Source organism: Pipistrellus kuhlii, unplaced genomic scaffold (genome assembly GCF_014108245.1).
Source record: "Pipistrellus kuhlii isolate mPipKuh1 unplaced genomic scaffold, mPipKuh1.p scaffold_m20_p_6, whole genome shotgun sequence".
NCBI classification, from domain to species: Eukaryota; Metazoa; Chordata; class Mammalia; order Chiroptera; family Vespertilionidae; genus Pipistrellus; species Pipistrellus kuhlii.
The window spans coordinates 14138629-14162817 of record NW_023425562.1 but is presented as its reverse complement, the minus strand read 5'-3'; the positions used below and the strand labels follow the sequence as shown (position 1 = coordinate 14162817).

General features: G+C 46.6%; 1 protein-coding gene across 6 annotated transcripts in view; it reads right to left on the bottom strand.

Moving 5' to 3' along the window:
* Positions 1-523: 523 nt before the first annotated feature.
* The window catches only part of SLC14A2 (solute carrier family 14 member 2), a 358648-nt gene continuing 334982 nt past the window's right edge, over positions 524-24189 (bottom strand). For 4 of the 6 annotated variants that reach the window (XM_036419071.2, XM_045574193.1, XM_045574192.1 and 1 more), the window contains 10 exons: positions 14224-14346; positions 11987-12069; positions 10481-10640; positions 9247-9436; positions 8806-8934; positions 7721-7913; positions 5163-5310; positions 4403-4537; positions 3279-3328; positions 524-1574 (listed from right to left, as the gene is read on the bottom strand). In XM_036419071.2, coding sequence (XP_036274964.1) covers positions 1374-1574; positions 3279-3328; positions 4403-4537; positions 5163-5310; positions 7721-7913; positions 8806-8934; positions 9247-9436; positions 10481-10640; positions 11987-12069; positions 14224-14346 — 1412 coding nt within the window. In that variant the 3' untranslated portion in view covers positions 524-1373. Of the gene's footprint in view, positions 1575-3278; positions 3329-4402; positions 4538-5162; positions 5311-7720; positions 7914-8805; positions 8935-9246; positions 9437-10480; positions 10641-11986; positions 12070-14223; positions 14347-19615; positions 20395-24189 lie in introns of those variants that run through there. The other 2 variants (XM_045574196.1, XM_036419072.2) reach the window with 2 other exon arrangements.

Genomic DNA, 24189 nt, shown 5'->3' with positions numbered 1-24189 from the left:
TAACAATTGGGGCTAAGAGAGGGGGTGGACTCACTCAGGGTGGTAGGAGGGTCTGTCCCCTCCTCCTGCCTCTTTTCTACACCCTCATCTAATGTCATCATCCTGTCATGCTAAACTGGAAGTGTGTGCGGTGAGGAAGTCCCACTGGAGGGCTGTGAGAGGCTCATCCACCCTCCTCTGGGGAGAAGTGGGAGGGCAAGGGGGCCTGTGCTTTAGGTGCTCAGTGCTATGACCAGAGCAATGAAATAACACAAGGGTTTGCATTTGTAATTTTGAGGGTGCAAGACTAAAAAACTATGCCCTAAAGTGTAAGCTGGGTTAACAACCTATATTTTAACCAAAGAAGAAAAAATGACCACTGTCATTTTTGTGACTCCCTTTGAAAGCAAATCAAACCCTCCCCTGAGAATTTTTCACTCGTTTTTCATCTCATTTCAGACACATGCTTGATTATGGCAAACCCTTCAAGTGGGCAATGTGTGAACACGCAGGCTAGTGCATTTTAAGAAAACGCTGATCCTAATTTGCAAACTTAACAGTTTAATGAGAGTATGTTTATGTCTATTACAAAAAGAAACACATTTGTTTAAAATATGATTTGAATGTTGAAAAAGATCAGTTTTCATCTTATGCCATTTCCAGAAACATTCCTATTTTGTAAAGAAAGGCACATTGGCATTCCTAACCCCAAGTCTGGAGAACCTTTCATGACTCAAGAACAAATCTCCACAGATCTTTGAAATTGTTCTACCTCTTCTCCAGGTAAGCCTCCACCTTCTACTTAACTCAAAGTAATTACTTGTTGGTCATGCTGATTTCATCAGTTTATAGGAGAGAAAGCTGAATCAACACTTCTCAGGTGGAAGGGACCATAGAGTCCTTCCCTGTCATGAAACTAATAAGAAATTGGGGCTGAGAGAGGGGGTGGACTCATCCAGGGTGGTAGGAGTGCATTAGTGTCAAGCCGGGGCAGAACCAGCCCTTTTGACTTCTAGGCTAATGCATATTTCCTGACACTGCATGAGATGATGAGTTGGGAGACATGTCACCAACCACTGTCCCCTTTTTGGTGAGTTCTCTTTAGGGATGTGGCTTATTTAGCAGAAAAGGGAAAACTCCCTTCAAAGGAAGTGGAGTAAATTGAGCAAAATCTAAACTAATCATGTCTGAGATAAGCACTGAGCTTCTTAGAACAGAGAGGTTCCTGAATGGTGACTATACAATATTTTCCTGTGCTTGGGAATAAGTATGGCTAGGCTTGCTGGGGGAGAATCACAGACAGACAGCAGGGGAGGTGAAGTGGCCTTCAGCTTGGGGACCTGCACAGCTTGCTGAAGGCTGAATTTACAGTGAAGTGTTCTGGAAAGGGCAACTTAGGAGACATCATAGGCCTGGTACTTGGTTATGGTTGATGGTCTTCTGTTTTTCTCCTGGGACAGGTAATAGATGCGGTTGGCCTCTGGGTAGGTGACTTTGCTGAGCGGAAGCTTGTAGATGGCGGGGTTATTGGTTGTCAGGAGCAGGAAGGTTAGCGCCGAGAGGCAGAAGGGCCAGGTGCAGGGCGGTAATCCAAACTGGGGGGAAGGAGAACACAAGAGAAGCCTTAGTGACATCAGATGCTTGTACCTGTTTCATCAGCCCTCACCCAACACCCTCAGACCTGGGTAGAGGAGGCGATGCTTCATGTCGTTGATAGGAATAATAATGTAATACTTAATTTATGACCAATATAAGTAAATACATGCAGTGGCATCAGTCTTCAGTGTAAGAGGTGAGTAAACATACTTCAGAATGCAGCCACTGAAACCCTATTGTAATATGCCTTTATGTAGGAGACATGTTTTGTTTTGGGTTATCGGGCCAGCCTATATATCAAGGAGTTGTAGCCATTCCTGCCTCCTCCCATAGCCCCTGTGGAAGGAATGGCTTTGGCAGTTATTTTGTAGTTCAAGGCCTTTTTTCTTTAGTCACAGCTCACTCAAGTGCAGCTTGCCATAGGCAGATATCCTGGGAATAGAACTCCTTTCCTGAGAATTTGAACTAAGAGGCACAGATACTGTCTGTAAGCCTGAGAATTCAGCTAGGAGAGAAAGCAAAGCATACCCCCTCATCCCCAAATTTAATTTTATTATAAGGAATCAAGACCTCAGGTAATACTATGGGGGTAACAATACTATCATATGTGTGTTCAAGATGGCACTGTTGCACTACCCTAGGGTTTCATTCATTCAGCATTCTTGAGCACCTACTCTATGCTGGGCACTGTAATAGGTACTAGAGAGAAAGAGGAGTATGTGACTGGGTCCCTGTTCTGAAGGAGCACACAAGCTGAAGGTGGAACAGGACTGAAGTGTTTTTGTCATCACAGTGCTGAATGTCACATGTAGCAGATGCATGCACAAACTTTGATGGGGCTCAGAGGAGGGACTTAGCCCACTGGGTGACCCAGGATGATATCAGGGAAGACGAATTTCTATGCTTAGAAAATTTTTTTCTATACTAAGCCCAAACTGCCCAAGTTCACTAAGGAGGGCTGTAGATAGGTGTGAATAGAACACCCAACCCCCTCTTCACCTGCAGGACCAACAGGACTTTTCTGGTTGCCCATGTGAGATGTGCCCTTGAATCCTTATTCAAAGAGGGGGAGGCATTGGCTTCAGGCTGAGCCCTGAGCACTCTGAGCTGGGGCTTGGGACTCTCCCTGTGTGAGGGGATCTGGTGCTGGCCATATGTTGCCTCCTGACCTCATATACCACCCTGCATTGGGGCTCAGAGAAGGGGTTCTCAGGCTGCTGCATGTGCCCACAGCCACCAGCTCTAGCATCTCTCAGGCTTGACTGAGGCTTGGCTCCTGTCTTTCCTGAACCTCCCCTCAGGACCACAACACCATGCTAGTTACTATGAACAAACAATTGGCCTATTAGCTAGTCAGGCAGATGATTTGTAAACATACAAAAATTAAATAATAAATATTTAAAACTAGTTCTAGAGGACGATAGAATCAGAGTTCTATAAGAGTTTGCTTTATAAGATAATGCTCCTGAAATTGTCCTTCTCTAAGGAGCTCAGCTGGCCCGCTGATGATGGGATCCGACTGGCCAACACTTGACATTTAAGTTTGTGAGGCCCAGGTCCTTTGGTCCAGCAGTGTAGTGTGATTTGAGACAAGAGGAATGAATTAGGAAAAGCCTCCTGCAGGAGGGGTTTTGTTTGACTTTGGGGAGAAGAGAGAAGACCAGGAAGGGTGTGTGGCACATTCTCAGCTCACACGGACTCACCACAGACAACATGTTGGCCAGGGCAGCACCCAGGTAGGCCGCAAACAGCGCTGGAAAAGAATCAAGAAACAGGTAAGTGATGAATAGTGCCTCAAGCTCCACCCACATATTCTCTCCCCATACAGTGCATGCCACAAACACTGTCCTGCACATGACAAAAATCAAATTCTGTTTCCATTGCCTGGCAGCTTAGAAAAGTGTTAATTTCCACGCAAATGCTGGCACCCAAGGCAGCAGGTGAACTTCGTTAAAAAGGTCCAGCCTTGAGCTGTTACAGTTCTCTCGGGCGCCACCACCTTGCATTCCAGCATAGGAACATTTAGCAGCATAAATCATAAAGGGAAATGTTACTATACAGCCAAGGTGAGTGAATCCCAGAACTCCTTGCAGGCGTATTTCATCAAGAGTAATGAACGTAACATGGGCTTCCAGGGAGGAGCAGCATTCTGTAAACTTGAGGAAGAGCAGCTACGCTGACTGCCTCATTGCCTAGGCCCTGCCTGGGGAGGGCACAGCAGGCTGGCCACTGGGAGGAGCCTGCTGGCCACTGGTGAGGTTCTGTGAAAGTGGCCCACGTAATTGGGCTTTGCTTTGGATCTTTAATTTATCAACTAAATGCAGCCCAGTAGTTCCTAGGATGTTAACCACAGAGTTACTGAGCTCCCAGTTGGCTACAATCCTGACTGCATCCTATAACGTGAGCATGATTTGAAGGTTCTAGGGTCAGTGTTTGGGTGCTTAAGGTTAATCACTGTATCAGATATAAATCGCCCGATTCCAAGTATAAAGATACATTTGCCTAACCACTGCTCTGTTCATTAAGGTCAATCACTAGCCAGGAAAGTAGCACTCACAGGAGATAGACATGAACAACAACCAAACAAGTACCAGCTACAAAAATCTCTCCCCAAGTGGCTGAACAGTGTGTTTATCAGAAAGAAATTTTAATGTATTCATCACTGAACAATCATTCAACAATCATTTTAAATAAAAGCCTTCTATAAAGCAAACGATCATCCCATTTGTCTTTGAAGGATTTGCAGAATTTTCCCAGGGTGGTTTTTCCTGGCGGGGATAGTGCCCAGCCACCTTTTTTGGTGGAAAGAGTTCGGGGCAGTACTTACCGCAGGCGATGGCCAGGAGGTGTGTCTGCCAGGTGATGACGTAGAACATGCCCCCTATGGCGATGCAGGCCAGCGTGCTGTTGAAGCCACACAGGCCGAAGTAGATGGAGTCAAAGGGGGTTGCGATGGTGAGAGCTGCGAGAGAAGGCAGGCACCGTGTGGGCATGGCCTCTCCTGAGGCTCACCCCCAGCTCCGAACCCACCGTGGTCCTCAAAACCCAGCCTACTGATCCTCTGTGGCATTTATAAGAGAAAACTTAGGACTTTATTCAGCAAAAAAACACCTAAAGGAAACAAGTGGCCAGAGAGCCATGTGAACATCCGTGGTGAAGCTGTTATGGTTAGAAGAGACCCTTTGAGTAAGAACTCTGAAATCTGAAGTCCAGAGATGGTCCTTCCCTGGCCACAGAGAGGATGATGTCTCCTTCTTCATTGATATCTTAATGTTCTCTAATGGAGAACACATCCTTCTTATCTTCATTAAATAGAAGAGGTAAAATATAAACATGCCTGAAAGAAATCCCTCCCGAACTTTAAATTTATACTAAGGAGTAAAAGACTAACATTTTGCTCTTGAGGGCAGCTTTTGCTCTCAGTACCATAGGGCACTGGCACCAAAATAGAAAAAAAATATAATAAAATGAGGGAAAGTTTACAGAAATAAGCAGGTGGAAACATTGAAGACACGTGTCCCCATTTTCTTTGGAGTTGGTCTCAGGTTCCAACATCTTCATGGCTCCTGAGAAGTGCTGACACTAACCTGCTAACATCCCCATGGTGGATCCAATGGCAGCGTGCAAGCAAATAAGAGGTGACGATATGAACAAGGCTATGAGGAAAATGCCTCCAGTCCAGGGATTATCGCAGCCGTACACTTGGCCGATTCCAACAGGGATGGCTCTCAAAAGCTGTGGGCACCACAGGCAAAGAGATAGCTTTAACCTTGGCTGGAAAAGATTTGGTGCCAAACCCTCCACATTAACATTTTGCAACAGGTTTCCAAGGTATTTTTATTCAACTAGGTTAACTCCAGGAAGAACACGAGCTTTATTGTTTTAATCTTGCATTCTCAGAACATTAGGGGTTAGGATGTAAATCCTGTTGGGAGTTTTAAATCCCCCCTCTGACATTGGTCACCTGTTTCCCCAAAACTCAAGGCTTTAATGAGATGGTAAAAAACATACACATTTTCATCATGACCATAATCCATTCAATTGTCCAGGAAGTTACGTTATTTCTAAGGAATAACCACCCCAAATTGAGGTTTTTATTATCCCCCCTGGAACTTTGGGGCTTTTAATATATTTGTATAGAATTTCCTATTTTTTTAATTTCTCCAAAATTCCTACGTAGTTTTCCATTGAAAATGTGGCATAGAGCCCTAACAAGTTTGGTTCAGTGAATAGAGTGTCAGCTGGTGGACTAAAGGGTCCCAGGTTTGATTCCGGTCAAGGGCATGTACCTTGGTTGCAAGTGGGAGGTGTGCGGAGGCAGCTGATCAATGTTTCTCTCTCATTGATGTTTCTAACTCTCTATCCCTCTCCCTCTCTGTAAAAAATCAATAAAATATATTTTTAAAATGTGGCATGGAGAATGTGAAATATCTTAAATTAACCTTTTATAATATCATCTCCATATAGCATATCAATTAGAGTAATTTTGCCATCCAAAGACATCCGTGGGGTAAATACTATCAAAGGGAAGCCACAGGAGTGAATTGTGGCTCATGAAGATGCACACATGCACCTGTGGCTCATGAAGGTGCACACACCCACATGCTCATGTACACACGCATGCATGGAGACACACACATCAACAAGGACGGGGCTGGCACGAACATTTCTCTTCCTAAATAATGACACTGTTTGTGCACGTGCTGTCTGCTATACCCTGCTGTTGCAGACTATGGAACACTAAGACAAACTAGGCAACATTAGTTCTGAAAGTTCTTTCAACAAGGGCAAGTGGCTTTGTGGTTAGATGATGGATTGCCAGTAACAGAGTTCCTGAGTGAGCCCAGTCCAGGTGGCGGGTGGTGGTGGTGGTGGGAGCTGTTCAGTGTAACAAAAACTGGGGGGATGTATGGTGGTGGTGGAGGGAGGGGAAGCTCAGAGAAAACATGTCCACTTAGATAAGGAAGCTTATATGCTCATTTCTCCAGGCTGATTTAATGCTCTTGGTGTAGCCTCTTATTAATGATCTTGGCAAGCTTCCAGAGGCCAGCGTTATACACGGAATACTTGTCGAAGACGTGAAAAGCGATGCTTGAGTGCATGTATTAATGGAGGAACACCTGTGCTTTCAAGTGTGAGTGCACCTCGGCCTCAGAGAGCACTTATGAGTGGAGGAGGCTGGGGCAGACCTGCCTGGGCCAGTAGATGGCGATGTGATGTGGATGTCTTCAATGATTCAATGAGACTAGATGAAAAAATGCACAACATGAGCAGGATGGAAACTGGGATACAGCCTCAAAGAGACTCTACAGACAGGAAGAAGGAAAGACCCAAAACCGTTTTGGCTCAGTGGATAGAGCGTCAGCCTGCAGACTGAAGGGTCCCAGGTTCGATTCCGGTCAAGGGCATGTACAGTGGTTGTGGGCACATCCCTGGTAAGGGGGTGTGCAGGAGGCAGCTGGTCAGTGTTTCTCTCTCATCGATGTTTCTAGCTCTCTATCCCTCTCCCTTCCTCTCTGTGGAAGATCAACAAAATATATATTAAAAAAAAAAAAAAAAAAAAAAAAAAAAGAAGAAGAAGGAAAGAGCCTGGGTCCTGCAGACAGGAGGCCACACTTCTTTTTTTTTTTTTTTTTTTTTTTTAAAAATATATTTTATTGATTTTGTACAGAGAGGAAGGGAGAGAGATAGAGAGTTAGAAACATCGATGAGAGAGAGTCATCGATCAGCTGCCTCCTGCACACCCCCCACTGGGGATCTGCCCGCAACCAAGGTACATGCCCTTGACCGGAATCGAACCCGGGACCCTTCAGTCCCCAAGCCGACGCTCCATCCATTGAGCCAAACCGGTCCCAGCAGGAGGCCACACTTCTAGTTTTGCCTTTGCCCTTCACTAATTTGCAGTGTGACCTTAACCTTAGGCTGTGTCTCCACCTGGCCGCAGCCTCTTCCTCTGTGGAACCAGCAGTGGCCTTCCTGGCTCTTAGAAAGAGAAAAGCACAGGATGGTGACTCATGACAACTATATGTAGAGTGCCTCGTGCTGTAGAATAGCAGTTATGACAGGTGGGTCTTTCTGATGTGCAAAACAAGTCAATATCACTTTAACACTGAGTTTGCTGTCTTCCACCTTCCACGGTACCTACCAAAGGCACTTGGACCTCCGACCAGGTGATGTTGGGCACCGAGGAGGCAGGCTGCAGCAGGGTTGTGGGGAAGAAGAGGTTGTAGGGGCCTGTGGCCGCCAGGTACAGGGTCACCATGATGTTGAAGGGCAGTGTGAACACTGGGAGGTCCCACTTGCTGAAGATGGAGCCCAGGGCGCTGGAGAGGATGGGGCTGGTGGCAGAAGCACAGGAGATGCTGTTCAAGAAGCTCCTGGCCCTGACACTGGGCCAAGCAGGAGTGGGTGCTCCCCGGGCCTTCCTGGGGAAAAGCACCCGCTCTGCGCCTGACTGGCTCTGAGTGGCAATTTCCCGGCCTCTACCTCCCTGTCCCTGGCACAGCGGCAGGGTGATGCCCAGACTCAACTTGAGAAGGGGGCTTTCTGGGGGAAGTCTGGAGACAGGGAATCACAGAACTTCCTTGAAAAGTCACATAGTTCCGTGTCCAGGCAGGAGGAGAGAGGGCAGGTTGGGGGAGTGATGGGGTAGGGAATAGGGAATAGCATTCTTTCCTTCAACAAATGCTTATTGAGCAGCTGAGAGCATGAGCCTCATGGGCAGAGTGCCTGTGGTTTTGAGAGGTGGAGTAGGAGGTGGGCCTGGTGCTCTCAGGGCCAGTCCTGGACATTGTGTAGGCCACTGGCCTTCTTCCTATACTGGGAGGTGGTCCCAGTTTGGTCAGGGGTCTCAAGGACAGGGGAAAGCCGGGGATGGGTGGGTGGCAGCAGGAGGAATGAGAAGATTTGCAGAAACTGATGGGACTTCGTGTGGTGTGGCTCTTAACCTATGCTGCCTTTATTTAATTTCCCCGGGCTCTGGTAGGCAGGACCAGAAACCCTTTAGATTTTAAAAGAAGAAGAGGAAGGCATGGTAGGTAGGAGATGCCGTCTGGAGGTCACCTAGCACAGCGCTGGCACCATATGGCATTAGTAATTATTCCCAGTGGACGTTTCTGATGTGTGAGCTAAGGTGATGCCACCTTCAAAGTGAGCGTAGACACCGTCATGGCATTGGCGTAGAGATTGGCAGCCCCTGGTAAGCCCCAACAGCCTCGGAAGTGAACTTACCAAGCCATGGACATGATGATGACCGGGAGCAGGAGCCACCAGTAATAGTCGCCTCTGTCCGAGAACACGGCCATCAGCAGCCCCACCAGCACCCCGTTGTAGCCCTGCAGTCCGGCTGCGATGGCTGACCTGGGGGAGAAAGGGGGGCTGGTGATTTGGGAGCTCCCCAAGACCCATTGTAGGGGTGCTGCCTTCTCCAACTTCCTTCTCACTCAGAGTTTCCTCAACTGGGATCGACGGCACACACCTTCGAATAGTTGCCCCTCCTCCCACTCCCCTAGATGGCATGCAGCAGTTACAAAGTCATCAGGGGATGGCGGTTCCTGGTTACCAGTGTTCTTATTTTGAGGGATTTCCACAGTGAGGAGGCAAGAAGGTGGCAACAGTCCCTGAGGGATTGGCCTCTGGCCTCACGCTGACTCTGGGGCTCCAGGAACTCACTTGTCCTGGCTGAGGATGAGGGCGGTCAGGGTGGACATCACGGTGCCCAGGCAGCCTGAGATGGCCCACCAAGGGTTCTGCACAAAGAGCCCGAGGATGATGAGCATGCCACTGAGGGGGTTGTTCACGAACATCACCTGGGACGTGCCCCGGAGCACCCAGTCCAGGAACTGGAAGACGGGGGATTTGTCTGGAATGGAAGCACACAGGCAGTCGGTCAATGCTCAGGAAGATGGTGACTTGGGAGCTCCCCAAGGCCCATGGCAAGCAGAGGGAGTGAGGGGTGCACCACACCCGAGGTGGGTTTGCAGGGAACCTGCCCGCCCGCCCCCCCCCGCCGCTGTCACCTGCCACAAAAGAGAGGAAACCAAGGAACCTAGAGCTCATTTGACTGCCCACACATATATAACACATTAATCAATAAAGAAATTTAAAAAAAGAAAATATTGCTAAAAAACAAATAAAAATATTTTTATTGATTTCAGAGAGGAAGGGAGAAGGAGAGAGAGATAGAAACACCAATAATAAGAAGACTCATTAATGGGCTGCCTCCCCCATATCCCACTCTGGGAATCAAGCCCACAATCTAGGCATGTGCCCTGACCAGGAATCGAACCACGACCTCCTGGTTCCTAGGTCAATGCTCAACCACTGAGTCATGCTGGCCCGGCAACAGTGGTGGCCTTTAGGTTGTTTTTCAAGTAGTGGGTACCTGAGCTTTCTGTGCCCTGTGGGAATGGCATGAGCTGGGAGCCAACCAGTGAGGGGACGGGAAGGTGGCAACAATCCCTGCAAAGAGTGGCTGCTGACCTCACAATGACCCTTCCTTTCAAGAAGATGGATCTGGAAAGAAAACTCCTGCTGCACAGGGGTCATCAAACCCATGGCCTGAGCCCTGGGGAGACTGTTAACGAGAACCTCTGGAAACTGTAGACACAGCTTTCCCAGGAGCCATCCACTGGCAGGCATGCCCTGGACTCCTAGGGCTAACATGCCTGGCTGCACGCACGGACGGGCTATGTGAGAGGTAATGCGTGCTCAGCAACGAAAGCCCGCACACTTACAGGTTTTGCATTCACATCCCAAGAGACTGTGTCTGTTCTAACAGCGAAATGCCTGCCCTCGAAAGACAAACAGTTTAGTCTACAGAGAACCACAGCCAAGTGTTTCCTGGGGATGAATGGAGGGGACCTCTGAAAGGTAGGGTCAGGGGTCACTGTCACAGCAGCTTTACCTTTGAGCCCCTCTCCGCATTCCTTCATCTCTCCGGTGACGTAACTGAGGGCGCTGCTGATCCTTTTCCCGCCGGCAGCCAGGTAACTCTGCAGCCGGGAAGTCCTGGAGATGCTCGTGTCCACCTTGATCTCGGCGCTCTCCTCCATGGTGTCCAGGTCCTGCCCGGGGACGAGAGACAGGCAAAGGACTCCCGCATCTGTGCTTCTCCCACTGAGAAGTGGCATTGTGCTCGCTGGGGCCCAGGCTAAGCGTTTCATTTGGCATTCAGTGAGATTGCTGTCTAATCATCTCCGTGTTTCTGTAGCCTAGCATATCTTTTGTTCATGATGTTACCCCAGTTAATAGGAGCAACAACCTTGGAATCCAACAAGACAATATTTTTGTTCTCATTCTGTGCATGAGGGCTCAGGCATGGAGAGGTCTTCTTATTTGCAGATATCAAGGTCAAACAGCGGAATAGGGATTTAACCACAGATCTTTATATTCTTTAAAAAATAGTTACTTCTACTATGCCACATGCTTTCCAGAAGAAATCTCTCTCCCCACTTACAGTGTTTCCCCGAAAATCAGACATCCTCCAAAAATAAGACCTACTTACAGGTTTCCTTCTGGGTGAAATATAAGGCATCCCCCGAAAATAAGGCCCCCCTAGGCTAAACCTGAGAGATTTGGTCCACTGATTCTGAAAGAAATGAAGTCACAAGAAATTCACCAGGAAATTCAGGAATTGGATTGTTATGATGATGTTACAGAAGATGATGACATGATTGTCATTGAATAAATGAGTAAATTCTTGATACTGTAGGATTCACAGTTTGTCTGGTTTGTGTCGACAACTACCGTACTACCGTACTATATTCAGGTAATAAATTTCCTTTATTTTCATTTAACAAAAAATGTATACCATATTTTTCTTCATGGAAAAATAAGACATCCCCTGAAAATAAGACCTAGTGCATCTTTGGGAGCAAAAATTAATATAAGACACTGTCTTATTTTCAGGGAAACAGGGTAGCATTAAAATGCAATGGCTCGTAAAATTAAGCATGCAGAGATTCTGTTTTTGAAAATGGGCTCTAGCTTGTTTCTGAAATGCTTAAATGCTGGGTTTAGAGGAAGATAGGGGTGGGTGTGGGTGGGGAGAGATCAACCAAAGAACTTGCATGCATAACCCATGGACAGACAATAGTGTGGTGAAGGCCTGGGGAGAGGAGTGGGTGTGGGGTGGAAGGGGGGCAATGGAAAAAAAAAAAAAAAGGAACATCCAAAATACATTCAACAATAAAGATAAATTAAAAAAAATCAAATAAAAGGAATATGAAACTTTATAAAGTAAATTGTGAAAAATGGACACTTTAATCCCACGTAATTATGTTTCTAAAAATATGAACTTAAGAAAAGTTTGCCCAAGCGAGAGATGCCTTTCCCAGACCTCAGCTTCCTAACCTGCACAGGTCCTGTGACTGGGGGGCGCTGGCCCTCCTTTTCGCCACTCATTACTTACCAGCAACTCGAGCGTGGGCTTCCGGTACTGATAGGGGAAAGGGTCTTTGGTTTGTCTGTCCTGGTGTTCACCTTTCCCAAACACTGCAGTTGGAAGGGAAAACATCATCCATTAGGACACCTCTACCCTGGCACTGAGCAGTGAGTTCTGTGGAGGCCTTGCGTTGGAATACGTCTTCCCCATTCCAGCAGAGGAAGTCCAGAACCTTGCAGCTGGAAGCCCCATTCTTTTTATTTTACTGGCTATCAACCCATTTGGGGAAAAATGAATGTCCTCATGTAAACATTTCACAGGAATTAGGAGTTGAGCGATTCAACTGGCCTTTAGTTAATAAGCTCCGATTTAGCTCACCTCTTATATTTTTTAGGTGACTTGCCCATGATCCCCGAATCCAGGGTTCTTTCTCCTTTACCACATGGAAAACATGTAGGTATGCAAAGAAAGGAACTCGGACACTATTGCCCATATAGCATTAAGCCGCCTGAGCCACGCCAGGTCTGTGTGCATTTGCCTGTGATTCTTCCCCGCTGGATGACCTTGGGCTGTCGGGTTCTCATTTTAACCAAAAATTCTGTGTATGTCTCAGAATTTTAGGTATTTTAGCAGCAACTGCTGGTTGAAATAAAAGTGATAGCCATGTCATTACATAAATTGACTTTGGCATGTCCTTATAATTCTAGAAAACTCTCGCAAAGTGGCTCTAAACATTATATTTTTCATTATTACTAGATCATTTACTTTTTAAAATGACCAATGTGGGTAAGGTTTTATATATCGTTATGGCCCTTGGAAGTTTCAATATTGGTGCTCTGGTTCCCTCTCGTGGTCAAGTGTGAAAATGTCAGGCTGAGCTCTGACCGCCTGGCATTTTCACACTGAATAGGCAGGTCCCAGTCAGGATGCATTCATGAGTCCTCAGAGTGCTAATGCTAGAAAGATGTACCAAGGGCGCTGTGTGCCTGCTCTTAAAGGAGCAGTGTCTGCAGATACCACTGAAGTTGCATTATGCAGGGGAAACAAGTTAATGTTTGGAAGCTTAGAAAGGGGGAGTGGGAAGCAAAGAGGATTTCTAAACTTTGAGGCCAGTGTGTGCGATATCCTGATGGCTTCTGTCTGAAGCTCCCCACTGCCTGCTGGCTCTTCAGCAATTGGGACCACTCTCCACCTCCCAGACTCCTTTGCACTGCTCTTTGCTGGGCCCTCCCCCAACCCAGCCCAACACATCCTAGGAGGATGTTTGGAGGGAGCTTATTAACTTTTTTATGTGAGCCATGCTTTCTTCCACACATGCGTATGGCCCCCGACAAACACAAACTTCCGGGCTAGAGGGCCCTTGGGGAATCTTGATGCCCTCTACTCCCTGTGCAGTGTTTTTCGGAAACACCCCAGGCCCGTGTCTCTGGATTGGCTACTTTAGGTGTGAAGGGATGAGGCTCAGAGGACCTGGAACAAAAAAGGCACTTCTGGGAAGTGTGTGAGGTTGTAAACAAGACAGTAATCTGGGAATGAGTTTTATCCCTTGCTGTCTGGGTACTCAGGGCAAGTCTGCTCTCCTCTCTGGGGTTTGAGGGCAGAATTAGATTGTTTTCCTACCTGGTTCTTCATGAGGCAGATCCAACCTTGCAGCAGGTTGGGGAAATCCTCCACACGACTCCCCCCACCCCCACTCCTTCCTGTTTGCTGCAACATGTCATCAGCTTCTAAAGCCACATTTCTGGCTCTACCCCTGGCTCAGCTCTGGCTGCCGCCTGGACCCTGTCTTGGTCTTGGCCTGTGGGAGCTCCTCCTTCCCTGCCACTCTACCTGTTCCCTGGGCCCTGGCATCTCCACCCCTGCAGTGCTGAGACCAGATCATCCCTGCCTTCTGGGCTAGTGGTTGGGGATGTGGCAGCAACAGAATCTCATGGAGAGCTTTTAAAGGTCCTTCAGCCCACCCAGGTGGCTCCCAGTGAAATTATATTGGAGTTTTCCAGGATGGAATGCAGGTGACTCCAATGTGCAGCCAAGATTGAGACCTCCTGGCCTTGATCTACAGAGCCCACTGCCTGTTGAGTGTCCCACCCAGGGAGAGAGTGGGCACTGGGACCCATGGCTGTTGTCAGAGGTCAGTTGTGATAGGCCAGGCCTGACCCTCACGGTTCTCTCCACCCTTCTTCCTCATAGAGTAGGTCCTGACATCATCCTCATTTTACAGATGGGTAAATCAAGGCCCAGGAATGAGGGGAGGAAGTGCACACCTTTGCTCCTCCTCCGAATGGATGACCACTCGATGTGGAACACGCTCCTGGGCTTAGGGAGCACGGCCTCAGAGCCCTCATCGGCCTTGGGGCTCGTGATGACTGGCTGCTCCCCGCTGTTGCCTACCCAGGGGCAAAACAAGACAGGTCAGCGTTTCACCTTGGCCAGCACCCAGTGAGAGCCAAGCAGACAGCGTGTGAAAATCACAGGAAGCAGCAGGAAAAGATAGAGTGATGTGCGTGTGCTCGGAAGCTGCATGGTGGTTGCATCATGTTTGTAAAACATCCAGCTTCCCTACTTTCTCCCATGAAAACATCCACTCCTTTCCCCACAGGAACCAGTCCCCACCCCCCTACCATTGTCCCAAGTCCATGAGCCAGTCTCTCAGTTCCCAACAAGGAATCCTCCATGACTCACTTAATGGGACCTTGGGCTCACCTAGGGGTGGGCCCTCAGTGACAGCCTTTTTCTACCCTTCAGCCAGCGCCCTGGCTGCCATCTGAGATGGGGAGTCTATGTGGGGCACCCCTCAGTGCTGGCTACACATCAGAATAATGTGAGTGCTTTAAAAATGCCTGGTCCTTCCAAACCGGTTTGACTCAGTGAATAGAGCGTTGGCCTGCGGACTGAAAGGTCCCAGGTTCGATTCCAGTCAAGGGCATGTACCTTGGTTGCAGATACGTCCCCAGTAGGGGGTGTGCAAGAGGCAGCTGATCAATGTTTCTCTCTCATCGATGTTTCTAACTCTATATCCCTTTCTTTTCCTCTCTGTGAAAAATCAATAAAATACATTAAAAATAAATAAATAAAAATGCCTGGTCCTGACCCCAGGCCCTTGCTCCTTGGTCTTCACATGCTAAGTGTCAGCTACCCCAGACACACCCTGGGCAGAACAATATCTTGACCCTGTAGCATCATAGACTCAGAACTGCATGGAGCTTCAATATACTACCTCCTAGATCCTGAAAAATCAACTTGCCCATGTCACTGGTTCACCATGGCACAGCTACAAACTGCACCCAGGTCTCCTGACATCCACTGTTCCATAGGGGCTGCAGGAGGCCAAGCTCAGCTTTCATGCTTAGGCTCTGTGGGGCCCATATTAATATAAGTTCCCAGAACTGATGTCCTAGTCATAAAAGACAAAAACCAATGGCATCTCTCTTTGCTTTAAAAACAATTCTTGTCCTTGTTTGGGATGAGTTGGAAGATGGTCCCAAGTATGGTCTGACCCGGTGCTGGTTCTGGGACTCAGGGGATGATACTGGACTGCCAGGAGGGCAGCGGCCCCGCAAGATGGACCAGCCAAGAGCTGAGAATGGAAGGTGGGAACAGATGCCATGAAGGAGGTGGGAGATAAATTAACAAACTTCCTGGAGCTGTGAAAAAACTTAAGGCCAAGGTGATAGCAACTTATTAGTACTGTTCCTTTTGGGACCATACAGGTGGGCCCAGGGACTGTGGCCACACCATGTCCCACCTGGTTGACTAGAGGGCCAGGGGTTGCTCTTTGGGGCCAGCTATGAGGGTGCCGTGGCACATGGTTTGGGAAGCTCTGTCCTTGATGACCTTAGCAGCTGAGTGGCTCCTGGGCATGCCACCTGGTGTTAGAATTACTGTCCTCTCTATTCTAACAAGCCTTTTAGGTGTCCCAGGGCATGTAGCTTCACACTGGGCCTGTTCAGGACCATTTCAAGGGCATGGTCCCTGCCCTCGAGGATTTTTGCCACTCATGTTTGAATAGGCAAGAGTCCAATGGTGCTTTCTGCCTATTGACTCTAAGAAGGAAAGAACAGCGATGAGCCACAATAATCTGTTTGTAAGCACTTTTTCTGGAGTCCTGCCCAGTACGACTCACACCCCTGCCAACTTCTATGGTACAGAAAGTGCCAGCCATTCAAGTAGCAGGGGTAAAAGAGACTGAAGGATAAAAGGAACTGTCAAATACAATGTGGAAGCTCAATGCAATGTCTTTGAGAGGACCAAACAATCTCAAAGCATCTATGACATCTTTCAGAGGAAGAAGAAATGAGTAGTTGATCCTACTGAAGGTCAATCTTTTACTCAAACAGGTCCATGCCCATCCACTGTCCACAAACTGTCTTTCTCAGGTGGATCGATGCTGTCCTTATATTACCTACAATGTTCAACATATGGAGCATCTGGAACCTACCATAGGGACCCATTTGTCATTCCTTCCCAGCTCCCTGGGTCTGCTCTTCCTCCAGCCTACTGTTTGCGAACACACTTATACATCAAAAGGCGATTTCCCTACTATGCCGGCATGACTCTTTTTAAAGTGACACGTTATATGTAATTTGATTTTTTTTCTATATCCAATTCTGGTTATACTTTGGCCACAAGTTGGGCATGTTTCCCTATGTGGAAATTGAGCATTTCAGGGTGTGTGTGTGTGTGTGTGTGTGTGTGTGTGTGAGAGAGAGAGAGAGAGAGAGAGAGAGAGAGAGAGAGAGAGAGAGAGAGAGAGAGATGCATGCCTGTGGGTGGTAAATGGGATGATATCTTTTTTCTGTGAAGTTGTGTTTTCTGTGAATTTTCAAAGGTCATTCTATAAGCTAGCAGAGGCCTTGTTTGATAGAACTGGAAAGGTTTTGAGATGATCCATTCTAGTCCTCCCATTTTACAGATGGGGAAACTGAAGCCTAGAGAAGCTGAGTGACTTGCTGGAGTCCACACAGCTATTGTCTCACCTTCCAGTCCAAGGCTTATTTCCCTAGGCTTTCCTTCCTCTGAGGGATTTCTTTTTGGTCTGTCAGTTGAACCCTGCTTTTGGGGGATTCAAGAAAACCCCACAAGACTTCCTGCGCCTTCCTGTCAAATCTGAACTGGGAAAAGGGTTATGAGGGACATGGACAGAGTACAGGCAGAGGTCAGGAACACTTGGAGGTAAGTTATTTGGAAGTCCCAACATTTTAATTGGCCATTTTTTAAGGAGGTGAGGTATGAGTCAATGTAATCCTGAGATAAGCAAGACCCTATCCTCAGAGTAAATGCTTTAAGCTCTTTCTCTTCTTCCCCACATAGCTCACTAGATGCTCACTGGACTTGCCTAGCCTTTGTTTGCTTTTGCTTTGTTTTTGGCTCATGTCATGGAGAAGACATTAATAAGCATAAATGAGTTGGTACCACCTTTGACCTCACGATACCTTATGATGATTTCATAAATGAGGTTAAAGAGTGCAACAGTCAGAGCAGGCTATCTATGATTGGAGTAACACCTGATCTTCCTCCAGAATGAGTGTGAACTCTCTCCCCCCTGTTCCCAAACCAGCTCACCCTCAGAACTGTCAGTCTCCCTGACTTTGATCTCTCTCATTTCAATCCATTCTATGCTTCAACTACTGGACCATGTCATTGTCATTCCCTTACTCAATAGTCGACATAGCTCCCTACTGCCAAGAGTATGACACTTACACACCTCTGCCTAGCATTCCAGATACTTCACAACATGACTAACTACATCATCCAGCTCTTCCATTTCCTTCCCCTCACACACCCTGCCTTGGTCCTCTGGCCTTATCGTGGGCCCCGTATGTTTCCTTCCTCTTCTTGCCTAATTTATATCGACCCTTCAAGGACTGGTTTATGCTCTACTTCCTCCATGATGCCATTCTTGACTTACTTGGCCATGTGGATCATTCCATTCTTTGGATTCCCACTGCATTTGCAGAAGACTCTAGACTACATCCTTTGAAGATAGGACCACAGTAAAGATTTATATTGATAGTTACCATGCACACAAAAAGTTAATAAATCCTTTCCAATCCAATTAACTACTTGAAATTATCAATCCTGGAGCAAGTGACCTGTGAGTCTGGGCACTGATAGAAGGAAACAGAGGCCCACAGAGAAGTGGCCCCTTGAAGCCACATGTCAGTTAGCGGTGGAGCTAGGTTTTGACCTGGTGCTGATGCTTTACTCCTGCACTGAAGGTGTTTTCCAGATGGCTGGAGCCTTTCCAAATTATATCAACGGACTAAATTTTAAAAATATGAATTATTTCATATCCCAGAAGGAGAAACAAATAAAAAACATCACCCAAAACAAAACATTTGTGATACCCAATAAAAGCCCAGGGAAAGTTCTGGGCCATTTTACCTTGGTTTCTTCTTTTGGGGCAACATTTCCATCATTCCTCTCCTCACATCCTCTTCTCTACCACCCCTGGTCCCCATTATCTATGGCAAACACAGCTATTTGATCATAAGCACTTTATCTGTTTCAGTACAGCCTCAGAATTCTTCTCAACATAGACAATCAACCAATTAGTCAGCATTAGCACTTGATAGTAAACCTATTTCCCCCCTCTAACCTTAAGAAAGATGTGGATGCTGCACAAGTTTGAGAGGAGGGATATGTTAAGGGTTGACAGCAGGCAGAGGCCTGGCTATGGGCACTTCCAAGCCTCACAGGTAGTCTTCACTCAGCAAGTTCACCAAGGCTTATATCCTTTGGTGCCAGTTTTGGAGGAGATCACATACCTGACAGGTATGAGATCACATATGTCCATTCTCTGATTTGAGAGCTTTAATTTCCTGGAATGTCACTTCTTAAGGCACTGCTATCTGTCTACCAGAAAGATCGAATCTCTGTAGCTACTCAGAGTATATCTACAGTAACCTAAGATGGCTATGTAAGAGAGAGCTACTAAGAAAACAGGTTGTTAAACTGGGACATTAAGATATTGATATTTGTGGATACAGAGGTGGTCTCATTCTATAGGCATGCCTCTGAAAAGCATCAGGACCTGAGGAGAGAGGCTTAGATGCCTGGACGAGGTGCCATTGCCCTGGAAGCAGCAGGTAACAAGCTCTTAGGAGGGAGATTTTCAAATCCACCCTATTAAGACCCCATAGCTCACTCAACATGGTGATTCTCCAAGGACCATCCTGTCAGAGCCACGAGTTACAGAGTAGTGGAAAGGAAGACAAATAATACAAGGCTCACCCAGTGGGCAGGTGTGGTGGTAAGAGGACTCAAGGGCTAATGGATTCACTTAGTTCCACCACCAGGTGAGCAAGAAGAGCTCAGGGTTGGAAGTTAGGACAGCTGGACCTGTGTCCAGGCTCCTTTATGATCTGGACAGTTTCCCGGAGAAGCTGTGGTTTCCTCATCTATAGAGTGAGGGGTTTGAATTATTATTATTATTATCATTATTATTATCATTATTATTATTTTAAAAGAGCTCTTCCAGTTTGAAGCTTCGAGAATCTAAATTCGCTTTAGCATTCTTAGTAAAGGTTCCTGTCTCAAAACTGGCCTCCCCCAGATGCCAGAGCCCAACTGAAGAAAGGAATAGAAAAGGAACAGAAAAGTCCTGTTGCCTAGGGAGTCTCCCTGGTCCATTTCTCTCCTCCCATGACCTCTTACCTGGGCTCCTTTTGATGTCCTGCACAGGCTGGAGGAATCTAAACCATTGAGGTTAGGGAAGAAGCTTCTTTCTGATTGGGCGGCGTCTCTGGTCCTCAACTCCAGGTGTTGGACTTCTCCCTAAACCCAAACCTCTTTAATTCCTGGAGCTCTCCAGCCCATTCTCTTGCTGACTTTCTGTAAATTCTCTTTGCATTTCCTAACCCTATGCCTGGCACATGCCTTCCAGTTGAGGAAGGGTACCATGGAGGACGAGGGAGAGAAAAGACAAATGCTCTCTCTGGCCTTCCTAACAAAGGATTATTTCCTAAACTCCCCAGGGAATCCCAGCTCCTGCTACCATGGTTCCCTGACCTGGTTTTATCAGGCAGGTTTCCTTTAAAGGGGCAGAGCTGGAGACTCGCTAGCAGTAGCTTTCATGTCCTCCTTCAGGCGTTATCATCAGCTACTCCTCTCATTAGAATTCTCGATCCAGTATTTGCCTTTAAAGCAATCATCTAAGAGTTGTCTCCTCAGGGGGCCAATTTGCTTTCTAACCTCAATAAACTCTCTCAGTTCCCCATACAGGCAGGCCACAGGCTGGGGAACAGTGTGCCACCAGCATCTTGATGGAAATTTCTGTTCAGCCCAACACTAGATGCTAACTCTCTGGTTCTGTGGAAAATTTCAGACCTTTCCTCCTTCTGACTTCTACTGACTGGTGTCCTGGGGAGTCACCATGGGACCCTCTCAGAACAAGAAGGGAATGACCTAACCCCATCTCCAGAAAGGATGCCGAGCTCTATATATTAGGAAAGTCAGCCCTCCCAAGTCCCATGAGGCTGTGGGATTTAGAACGCTGGGGTTTGGGGAGGGGGCCCAATCAAAACATGTTTTGTTTGGCTTTGTGGTATGATAGGTCAAGCATTACCCTCCCTTCCCTTGGGCTTGTGTATCCTTCTCCTCTCCCCCTTCCCCGACTCTGTGACAGTATGTGAGGTGGCCTACCCAAGCTCAGAAACAAAACCTGTCACTGCAGAAATTAGCTACACCTGAGTAGATAAAAACCCTACTGACGTCAAATCCCCTTAACCACTGTGCCAGGTGTTATGGAACTGCCAAAGAGGGGTCTTGATTTGATCATGGAGCGACCTTCAAAAAAAGCAAAGCAAACAAAGATGGGGGTGAGGTGGGGGAGAGGAACCTGGCAGGCCCCAAATTCCAGGAACAGGTGGGAGCTGACTGCAGACCTGTTTTCTGCACAGAGGTCCCTCCCTTGGTATTGCAAGTTCAGGGCCCATGGCTGTTTGCTGACCAGATTTTTTCTTATTCTCCAGATTTCTGGTCCCTTGGTTCAGCCTTGTATGCTCATCCCTTATCCTTTTGCACTGGCATCTCCTGAAATTCTTGTGGTTACCTCACTCCAGCCCCCTAGGCATCTGCACCAGAAGCAACAGGGGGATGCTACCCATGCACAACATGTAACCAGTTTGAAAAGACAGGAAATGTCTATTTCTGAAGAACTTCCATGCAGGGAGTTCACATGCCACTCTATGAGCCAAATGGAAGTGTAGTGAATATCAGTCAAACACAATAGAAGCAGGGTGCGGGCAACCAAATGCCCTCCTAGAAAGCAGAAGACCATGATGGAATTTTGTTTCTGACAGGTCCTATCAAAGACTGGTGTACAATGGCCCAGAACTTTCCTTGGACTTTTATTGGGTGTCACAAATGTAATGATACACAGGTGGGCTTTTGGGTTTTGTTTTGGCAACTTTTGTTCCTTCTTCTGGGATATGAAATAATTCATAATGAAGAAAAATTAACCAACAACTCCCCAAGATATCTGCCTATACCTACAGATTATTCCCTTGAGGCTCAGTTAATCACAATTCACTTCAGAATGAAGTTTCCAATGCTCATGGCTCCCTTCAACTCTATATTTCCACATCTCAGAGGGAGGAGACTGCATTGACCACCAGAGGCTAACCTTGGAGAGGTCCGATTCTTCCAGAGGAAGAAGTCCGAGTTTATGAGGAATAAATGCAAGCTGAGCTAAATGTTCTCTAGAGAGCTACTTCCTTTACTTCATCTTTTCCAGCAGCCTGTGCAGCCGTAGGAAAGGCTGAGGGCTCCTAATTATTGATTCACATTCTTTAAGAGGACTTTTCTGGTACTCTCCTCACTTCCCTCTTTGGGACATTGGAAGGACAGAAGGATTCCCTATGGATTTGTCTATCTTCTCAGAATGGCAAGAGGGAGGAAAAGGCAGGCAAGTTAAAAAAATCTCACATAAAAAAATGAAGACTTTGTCCAGCTGGTGTGGCTCAGTGGTTGAACGTTGACCTAAGAACCAGGAGGTCAGGGTTTGATTCCTGGTCAGGGCATGTGCCCAGGTTGCGGGCTCAGCCCTAGCATTGATGTGTCTATCACGCTCTCCCTCAACCTTCCCCTTAGAAATTACTAAAAATATATTTAATAAAACACACACGAAGCCCTTTAAAATTGCCAAATGAGACTGAGGTTTATTGAGTAGAAATCATAGTCACCCTGAAACTGGTTTTATGTTATAGCTGTCCCCAGGCCCTTGCAGCCTTATGACCCAAGAAAGCAAAGACTCTTACAGGAAGCACACACGCACACAAAAGAAAGCACATGGGTTTGATGTAGCTACAGATACAGGCCAGGAAGATTGAGTATCTTGATGAGCAGATCTTAGGGGGTTGATCAGAAGAACCACTTGAGAGAAGAGAGTGATTAGGAGGAGAAGGTGAAGGACAGGCATAGCTGAGTGACATTGGTGCTTCACCTTGCATTCACACAAAAAACCACGGTAAGCATTTTGGTAAACTGACCCCATGACTAGGCAGTTAAGCCCTGGGACAAACTGTAAAGGCAACAATGGTATATTTTGGGTACATTCCATCTCTATGTTCTTAACTTTTTACCACTTTAGTAATATCTCCTTCTCATTTCTCTGTAGGAACTCAGGGCCATGGAATCACTGAAATTTGGAGTTGGAAGAGAAAGTCTACAGTGGTTATCTGGTCTACCCCCACCAAAGAAAGCATCCCCAACAGGCCTCTAGTTCCTGGTCTGCACTACCAGAGCGAGGAACTCAGGGTTTCACAGGACAACATCCAGTGTTAAAAAGCACCCCTCTCCATTGATTCAAAGTCTGCCTGCTTATCACTCCCTCCTTGTTTCATGTTCCAAAGTAACTTTGAGTAAGTTGACTTATTCTTCCACATGTGTTACCTCATACTGTAGACCTGCCATTTCTTCTTTTCTCTAAACCAAATACAGCACCTTCACTAGCATTCCTGATGAGCCAAAGGGGCTTCAGACCTTAGTCACTCAGCAGACCCTTCCTTGCCAAAGACTTTCTTAAAATGTGCTACCCATTTTTTCCTTTGTACTCTCCTCTCCTTTTTCATTCAACCTATTCCCAGAAATCATTCCTTTAACCTAAGATGCAAATGACTGATCATGCTTACTGTGTTACCTTCCCAGAACTGTTTACATTTTAATAGGTATAAATATAAAGGATGGCTGGGAATGTTTGGGCACAGGTAATGGCAAGATAGAAGACAGGAGGAGGACAGGCCCAGAAAGTTTCCGGGACCCTTAAAATTCTCCTTGATACTTATTCTGAGAAGAATTCCAACCCAACAGATAAATTCACTCAAATAATGAAACTGGTGCTGTTAACTTATATGGCTCAGGCAATCTTTGGTATGATCTACATATCCACCTCAGTTGAGACTACTCACCTGGCCAGGCAAATCCTCATAAAATGAATTCCTTGAAGGCAGGAACTGGTCTGAGTCTTTCCTGGTTTGTTGTCAAGTGGGGGCCTGAGTAACATATTAATAGTTCCTCATACAATGTCACTTGGGTGAATGAGTGAATGAGATCAGGCCACAAGTCAGAGTTTCTAGGGCCTGGTCTCATGCAAGTTGGCAAGTGTTCTTGAGCTACCAATACAGGGGCCTATTAGTCAGGGAATAAGGATAACAGCATACATTTGGGGCCACGAGTTACCAGAAGCTGTTTCTGATTTACAGAGCAAGAGGAGATAGACAACAACAAAAGAATAATAGAAACACACTTGGAGATTCAATTGTGACTCCCATCCCAAAGATACTGTAAAATGAAAAACATGAATATTGAACTAAAATATTCAACTTATCTGTTGAATTGAAGAAAAGACAGGCTACTGTTGGGGTCTGAGTCAGTGGTCTAGAAGATTAGGTGGAAGAAATATCTCAAAGTAGAGCAAAAATACAAATGGTAAACATTGTGAAGGAGATGAGCAACTTGGAGCAGAGACCAAGGAGAACTGAAAAATGGATAATAGGCATTCCAGAAATAGAAAAGGGAAGAGAGGGAGGAAAAGCACTAACCGGACAAAAGTTAGCTGAAGCTTTCTTGAGTTTGCAACTTGAAAGGCAGTATTGATAGGAAAAGACTTAGGTTTAATGTCATAAAACCCCTGAACTCCAAAGATAAGGAGAAAATCTTACAACCTTCTAGAAAGAAAGAACAGGTTGTTTATAAAATGAAAGGATGATATTGACATTAGATTTCATATT